The sequence below is a fragment of the Oenanthe melanoleuca genome, chromosome 3 (genome assembly GCF_029582105.1).
Source record: "Oenanthe melanoleuca isolate GR-GAL-2019-014 chromosome 3, OMel1.0, whole genome shotgun sequence".
Taxonomy (NCBI): Eukaryota; Metazoa; Chordata; class Aves; order Passeriformes; family Muscicapidae; genus Oenanthe; species Oenanthe melanoleuca.
The window spans coordinates 67,354,802-67,363,432 of NC_079336.1; the positions used below are offsets into that span (position 1 = coordinate 67,354,802).

General features: G+C 44.2%; 1 protein-coding gene across 1 annotated transcript in view; it reads right to left on the reverse strand.

The window, feature by feature from the left end:
* Positions 1-5,468, reverse strand: part of KCNK1 (potassium two pore domain channel subfamily K member 1) — a 33,296-nt gene extending 27,828 nt beyond the window's left edge. The window contains exon 1 of the mRNA XM_056487810.1: positions 4,832-5,468. Coding sequence (XP_056343785.1) covers positions 4,832-5,186 — 355 coding nt within the window. The 5' untranslated portion in view covers positions 5,187-5,468. The remainder of the gene's footprint in view (positions 1-4,831) is intronic.
* Between the last annotated feature and the right edge of the window lie 3,163 nt (positions 5,469-8,631).

Sequence of the window (8,631 nt, forward strand, 5' to 3'; positions counted from 1 at the left end):
CCAATTTAAATAATCTATGATTTCTGCAGTCAGAGCAACAGCACAATGAAGCTTCAGTGTTCTGCTGGAGTCAGGGGTGACTACCAGTGAGACAGATCTGAGTTTAATCCATCACCAAGTTTGTGTATTTTCAGATAAGAGGCAACAGAGAATCTTATGTCAGGTCTCTAGATGGACATTTGGTATGAATTATGAAACACATTTATGTGGTGTGTATTAATGAGATAATACAAGCATCACCAGGGACACAGCCCACATATTCTGACAGCAGCAAAAATAGCATCTGCATTTTTCATTGAATTCAAGCATGGGACAAAAAACCTTATTTTTTCTAAAGCCTCTTCACTGTCCTCTTATTTATTATCCTATCTAAGTTATATTCACATCTTTCTATAAAGGTACGAGAGACCCAAGTAGTTTCTTCCACCTGAGGGCTCCACTGTAAGAGCCTACAAATCTTATGATGTCTGTGTAATGCTCTATTGTGATGCTTTCATGGCACTCCCTCATCCTCTGTGGATTTGCTAAGATCTGTAATGCACACTATGCACTGGATGTGAGGCCTGTTCCCCTGAGGAGGAAGAAAGGCAAGAAAATCAAGCACTTCTGAAAAGAACATGGAGAAAATTATGCAGACTGCCAGACTTCTCTTTCCCTGGTCTCCTCATACAGAATGCACTTTCTTGTGCAATATATCACAACCTCATAGCCTGTTACCTGTCATAAATAAAGGCATAGTTTAGTTTCTCTTGCAAGCCATCGGTAGCAATGCTTATGAGAGTCAGAACCAACAGAGAACACCCTTATAAATCAAATTATAAATTCATTAACTCCTCATACAGTTTGGCAGTTAAATAACTTGAATGCAAAACTTTCCCTGAAAGCCATATTGTATCTTTATTAGCCCTTCAACCAAGCACTTTCAAAGCAACAGCCTCTGTCAGCATTTATCTGCAACTACTGAATTACTACTGCTCCTTACTCCATTCAGGATACAGCGAGCAGAAACCCAAATTCAGTCCATTGGCTGACATTCTCTGAATGCAGCACAATACAACCATCCTCAGCACCAACAATGAGACTGGTACAGGCCGAGTTCCAGAGAAAATCCTGCTTTCACAAGCCACTTTGCAGACAACCAGAAGAGATCAAATACAGGCAATCCTTCCCTCTCTTATTGCCTTAATTCTTGTGGTTCAAATGAGAGGCCAGCTGACCTTAATCAAAACGTTTAAAATGTGTTGCCATCCTAGAAGAGGCAACTTCTCACCTTTCCTCTGCAAATCCCTAAATCAGGACAAGGCTATGCTCACTTCCTTCTAATGGGTATCATGACAACTCTGTTACAGCAGAGAAGGATCTAAAGAAGCTCTTCCTCAGAATCCCTCTGGTGTCTAAATGTTATGTGAAATCTCCAGTCATGTTTGTAGATGAAGGCAAAAATCCTCAAAGCTGGACAGTCAGAATAAGTCTTACAGTCCATTTGTATAAAATGCCATGGAATATGTTTGCACTGAGAAGACTCTTTCCAGAAACAAACATAGAACTACAGGGCCCAAGTTCCTAAATTGGCAGCTCCTTTCCTTCCCTACCTATTTTCTCTTCAACAAGCAGAAGCCAGTGTCCTCTTCATATCTGTCAACACAACCAGTATCATTCTCTTTGGTTGTTTCATTCTGCTTACAATTAATGTAATGCAGTATTCCCATATTGCACCAATATGGGATAAGATGTTAGACACTGACAGCATGCCAAGACAAATGAAAACACCACCTGGAGGGGTGAGTGCAAAAAATGACTTCATTTTTATTGTTAGAAATAAAAGACTTCAGTACATATGGCACCACAACAAAGCCAACCAGAAAGAACTGCTTTAGTATAATGATCTGATGGCATCTAGCACTGAGACAAGCTGACCATAGATGTGTGTCAGGTATTAATTACAGGCAGTCTCCAAGGCAGACACTACTTAAATGCACACAACTGTATATTCTCAGTGTTTAGCTTGTCAATTATTAATGACCAAATTGCTTCACCTTACACATTGCTCATATGGCATTCTGCACAACTGCTTAACTCGCATAGGGAGGAACAAAGTCAGAAGAGAAACCTGCTGCCTGTCACTGCTACAATGTGCTGAAGCCTCACCACCAGTCCATTTCATTGCCCTTTGTTTGCCCGTCCTTCAGGCAGCTTGTGACAGTCCTCTGACAGCCCATGTGCACATCAATATTAATTGCTTTCAAGTAGCAATTTGCCTTATTCTACAATCTCCTTTCATTTAAGACTTTTTTTTTTTTCATTCTTAACTGGCTTTATCATTTTCTTCAATGATTTTCTCTAGTGAGTAAGAAGCCAAACTATAATAATAGTTTGGAGGGAACTAAGAAGAAAAGTCAGGATTGCCAAATTTCAACACTTTCCTACATGCTTTATATAGAAAGCTGAAAGGCTATGAAAGAAGCCTTGTCCTCTGTACAAGGGATAGGTGTGCATTTATTTACATATGAGAGACAAATTCAGTCAGCTGAACATAAGGAACATCCAGGTGCTCCCTGTAATTTCACTTAAGCACAGAAACAACCCTCAGCTGGCACCACCAGTAGCAGGGTTCTCTTTTCTGCTTTTGCACTTACTGGACTTGGCAAAGGAAGGGCATTTCAGGCATACACTTTATAACAATACAGCTTATTTTGAATGTTCAAACACTTCTGCACAACTGTTTGAGGTGGCCAGGCGAGTTCTTCTGCTTGTCATCCCTTTTAAGGATCATTTCAAGAGACTTGAAAGATTTCTTACAAAGGTGCAGAGTTAATTGAGGGGGAAAAAAATGCACCTCACCAGAAATAGACACGCTCTGGGAAGAATTTGAACACGCATTGGACGTACTATACTGGTCTGGATTTATACTTGTCTACTTGTACAAACTCTAATTTATATTAAATAGGGGTTACGTACAGCTAAAGGCTGCTGCATAAAAATAGGAACAGATGGATTTGGTTAAAGGGGGCCCAAGTCAAAGGGCTGTCAGACAAAGAAGGAAGTACCACCACTTGATGCCCAGTCTATTACATCAGTGGTGACTGGACAGCCTGACAGAAATAGTGGAAATTCGCCTCATGCATGCCAAACCTCTGGGTTTTCTTGCGCACATGCCACGTAAGCAGCATTTTCTAAAAGGTTTTCCGTTTGGACAATGGTACCTTGAGTCTTCTCCCCTGTTAAGACCTCTATGTTCAAGCCAGCTAAACATGCAGAGCCAGGTTATGCCTTGCCCTTCAGCAGACATGCAGTGGGAAAGAGATATCCCCGCCTGAGTTTACTACTGAAGCCAAACATCCTGGAGCTGTGTATCAGCAGGAAGTGTTAAGGTGTTACCAACTCAGACCCAGCCCTACTGTCCCAATTATGAATATTTTTTGACTGAACCATATTAAAAATAAAAAAGGGGGAATTCTTTCAATATCTTTTCATTTTTTTAATGTTACTACACTACAGAAAAACTAATTTGAATATAAAAATAGCTCCTGGACAAGATAATTTACGTTTTATAGTACCTAACATTATAACTGATTAGGAATTTTAAAAAGCATTATAAAATCAATCCAGCTCCTTAAGTTTTAAGTGTTTTATAGCTTTACTGAAAGAAAAAAAAAAAAAAAAGAAAGAAAGAAAAAAATGAGTGCTGAAGTACCATCACAATTCCATGCTTTTTTCATCAGCAATATTCCTATATGCTGATTAATGTTTAGAAAGTTACTCACTGAAAGCATTTAACTGCTTTTAGTGTGTCATTTTCTCTCTTCTTACAAACTCCAGTAATTAAGAAGCGAGGAGGGGAGGTGTTGTGGAGACACTCATAACCCTGTTTTACTTTTTAGAAACACAACTTCCTTATAACCCTAATCCATATAGTCAATGACAACTATTTATAGGACAAACATTGCCTGTTTGAGATCAGTCAGGAAGCACTAACATATGATCAGGTAAGCAAATTATTAAATGTCATTATTAATATCAGCTGATTAAATTTCCCATAATAGAAGAGTGCTAACTTGGGGTAGGGAGGGAAAAAAAAAATAAACACTGGATATTTTACAGTAATATCAATGTACTAGCAAGACACAAAGTCCTCTCTAGTTGGACAAATTTTAGGGTGATTTTTTTTAAAAGCTTTTCTTATTTGACAAGCCCTTATTATTTATGTCAGTGACCTGCATTCAAATCACCAGAACCCAGCTTCCCAGCACAAATGTCTGCACTTGTCCTTTAGGAGAGGACTCTCCACTATGACTGTATGTGAAATGCAACTACTGTAAAAACAAGTGCCTGTAAAAACTATGGTCAGAGGAACGTTTCCTCGAGCTTCTCAAAACACCAATGCAAATTGCTGTCTGGAAGAAAGGAAGCATTATCTTTCAGTCATTTATATTTAAATATTAAATGAAAATTGACAGTAAAACATGAAAATGAAATTTAACTTCATTATAACCAGGTTAGCAGCGTCCATCCCCATGTGTGTCTCCCACCTCACCTCCGAAAAAAAAAAAAAAAGAAAGAAAAAAAGAAAACCGAAGGAGAAGGCATAGGAGACACCTCTAGAAGCATTCAAAAGTTCAAAGGAAGAGACGGGCATTTCGCCGGATTTTGGAAAACCGGCAGCGATTTCAGGGTGGGGGAATCGGCAGCGTGGCTCTGGGGGTCAGTCACGGGTGATGCATCCCGCACAAAACACGCCTGTGCACCGGAGAGTTTGGGGAGCCCGGCCCGGCCGCCCCACACCGGCGGGGCCTGCCCGCAAGGCCTGGGCGAGGAGCCGCCTGTGCCTTACCCGTGGTGGAGAGCACGGTGCTGGCGAAGAAGAGCGAGGAGGTGAAGTCCCAGTTCCAGTTTCCCGAGGCGTTGCTGAGCACCGAGACGCCGTAGTTGCTGGCCTCCAGCACCCGCATCAGGAACTGCTCCAGCTGCTGCTCCGAGAGGCAGGCGTGCTCCTCCAGGAAGCGCTGCTTCAGCTTGCCCAGCTCCTGGCGCAGCAGGTCTTCGTAGGGCAGCTCCACCGAGGAGAAGACCACGGCGCCGAACACCAGGTAGAGCAGGTAGCCCAGCACCAGCAGCGCGAAGCACCAGGCGGAGCGGTGCTGCTCCACCAGCCGCACGCAGGAGCTGCCGGCCAGCGACTGCAGCATCTTCCCGAGCCGGGGCCGGCGGAGCCCCGGGCCGGGCCGGGCCGTGCCGCCGAGGGGAGCGGGGGCCGAGGGAGGCGGGGAGGGGAGGGAAGGGGAGCGCGGCCGGCGCTGCCCCCTGCGCTGGCTGACTCTGAGGGCGCTGATGTGGCGCTCACGTGGCCGCGCGGCGCAGGTACCGCGGCGGAGGGAGGGCGGGAGGGACGCAGGGAGGAAGGGCCGGCCTCCCCCTCCTCCTCCTCCTCCTGCCGCTGGTGCTGCTCCCGCCGCGGGCTGGGACGCCGGCCCCTTCCCGCGCTGCTGTCCCCCGTCTCCGAGTAACGCGTGGAATCCCGCGCTGGCGCTCGGCGGAGCCGGCCCACGGCCTCCCCCCGCCCTGCGCGCTGCGGCGGGCGCTTATTCCCTTTCCGCGCTAAACTCTCTGGAGATTTCCCTGCCCCGCTGCTCCCCGCGCCTGCAAACAAACAGCAATTCCTTCCACTGTTATTGTTGTTATTATTTACTTATTGTTTCATTCATTCATTAATTCATTCATTCGCGTTTAAACGCAGAGTAAGGTGACGCAGTGTGAAGCAGGAGGCTGAATTTCATTCAGTGCAGGATGTGGTGAGTTCAAGGAGAAACCCTGATGTCAGGTGTTGGAGAACTCCCTCAGGTCTGTAACTTCAAAATGGGGCCTTTTTAGGGGTGCGGTTTGAACCAGATGACGTCCAGCAGCTCCCCAAACAAGCTAAAGGAGCCTTTGGTCTTACGCAGGGTTCCTGGAGACATTTACTTTTTAATGGTGCGGAGTGCCTGGCTAGTGCTCAGAGCAGCAGCCGCAGTGAATACAAATGTGCTGTGCAGCCAGCCCTCTGGGCAGCCCCGGCCAGCGATCTTCACAAGTTTCACTCTGAATGCTTCTTTCTTCATCCATCTTTAGCTCCAACCAGCAACCACACAGTGAACTTGCCAGATGAGGTTCCCCACCAGATGAAAAGGAGCAGTAAAAATTACAGCTTCCCAAACTATCCCTTAGGGTGAATAAAGACCACTTCTAGTAAAGGAGCGAGAGAAAGTTCCCTGGTCACAGGTTCTGCCATGGCCCTTTCACCTCTCAGCTGATGGCAATTTATACAAACACAATTAGACATTTACTAGGGCTGGGCCAGGGAGTTTGGACAAAGTAAATAAAATCCAGCAACCTGTCTTAAGCTGTGAGGTACCCCTCTAAGTTTAAGGACTACTGAGAGAAAAGAATAGAAAAATGGAAGGCAAAAAACAGTTTTTCAGGCTAAAATCTTAAAACAATATGTCAACATTTCCTTTTATACAACAGCTACGTGAAGCTATGGGATACATCTGGCCTGGCAGAATAGCTCATCCAGTTCTTGGTCTATTCCCCACTGTCAGCCACAGCTGGGTCATTCCAGGGCCTTCAACACATCCCCCGCCCCCAAGTTTCATTAAAATGTAAATGTGTTCTTTCATGGAAACAGCAGCTGCTTGAATGGTTGGTCAGTAGAGCACTTGGGGGATGTGGGAGGTGCACAGGAGACAGGCCGAGCAGGCAGACTCTCCATGACGTGCTGGGAGCACACGTGTGGTATTCGTGATAGGCAGTGGTCATGTCTTTGCTATAACACAGTATTTTCCCAGCCTTCGAGCCAAATATTTGTTTAAAGGGTAGAAAATGTTTGCCTAAGAATACACCTCTCTTCAGTTGTAGGAAACCGTTGCTGGGTAAGCTGAACAGTTTTATTTACCAGCCTCCTTCAGTTTTCCATTTTTATGAATCAGTCATTCTCCATTTATAGAAGCCTCTCACACTTGGAGGCTTGCTGGGCTGGAGAGAAAAGGAGGACTCTCTGCTGAACAGAGCCTGCAATACTGTCCTAACTCAATTTTTATCCCCAAAGCTTTTTAGAGGCATGGGCTTCTTGCTTCCAAAGCAAACATCTGGACAGTCTGAGTTTTAGACATCATTATTAATATTCATATTTTAACTCAAAACTTTAATTATAGATTTCTTTGGGATAGAAAGGTGTCTTCATATTCAGTTTTCTGATTTTGATTGATTGTATTTACCATGATAATATCACATGTGAATGCAGTTATGGCATGGCAGCTTCATTCCACAGCATGCTATATCCATTTTCATGTATTTCTAGTCAAAGATTAGGCTAATCAAGGATTCAGTGTACTGAATTCTGTGTTATGCCCTTATAAAAGATTGTTACAACATGCTTCAGCAGGGAGTGACTGAAATTGGGGAGCAGGCTGTTGCAGAACATCCTTTCCCCAGCAGAACTTTCATTTTACAGTGATCATCCCTCTTAATAAAACATGAATCCAGTTAATAAAGTGTAGCACATCATCATATTGCTTGTCCACCAGCAATGCTCTGTGGTGACTGGGCTCCTTACTGTTGGAGAAGACCAGCTGCAAGCAGAGTGAAGACACCCACTATTGGTATATAATTGTGCTCTCCATTGCACAAAACTCCCTCTGAGCTACAGAAAATGCAAATACCAGCTGCCTGTCTACACGGGCAGGGAAGAAGGCATTCATTCTAATCCACCATTGAAATACATTCTGAGATAGAAACCACAGTTGTGTCCTGAGGTGCTAGAAAACCACAGAGAAAATTAGTTAGTCTCCAACTCTGCTTCCTAGGGAGGTAGAACAACTCTCCTATCACATCACTGGGCTACCAGCTTCTATAGCATAGTCCAGAGGCTGAGAAAATTCTCTCTTGTACATAAGAAATGTATGTACAAGACCCTTTCAGAGCTGTATGAATCACTGACATTTTCTGTTAGGAGAAGTGAAATTGGAGTAAAGAGACTTTGTGTTAATGGCAGTCTGTTTCTCTCTGAGATTTGTGGTTAACAGAATAATCTTTAATTATTGAAACATTTCCAATGAAATGCTGAAGTGCTTGAAACACCAGAAGACAAGGAGATCGTGGCTAGAGGAAGAGGACAGCCTGGTGGCAGACAGTAACCAGAGAGGGGGATCACTGGACTCTAGTGTTTTGTTCAGTGACTGAAAATGACAATAGGTAAAAATAGTAGCTTCAGTGAAAAGCAAGAATAGCCCTCAGCAGTGCTGCAGTGCCCAGAGCCTGGTCTGTGCTGGGTGGTGTAGGCTAAAGAGGAGATTTAACGTGGGGCCTCTGCTGCTGTAATTGCTGAGCTCTAGTCTGTGAGCAGGAATGAGTCTAGGGAAAGGAAACACCCATGTTTAGTACTGTTATATATCAAGAGTTGTCTGATCACAAAACTTTTAACATCAGTCTTGGGAGAGTAAGCTCTTCCTCTCGTTGTGTTGGAAAACCTTAAGTCCTAGAAGCTGGGTAAATAAAATTTGTTACCAGTTACTTATCCTGCCAAACCTGTTCTGCTCTGGCATACCTATAGCATGACCTCACAGTAGAGGGAACAGAGGAGGTGGTTGTGAGGAAGGG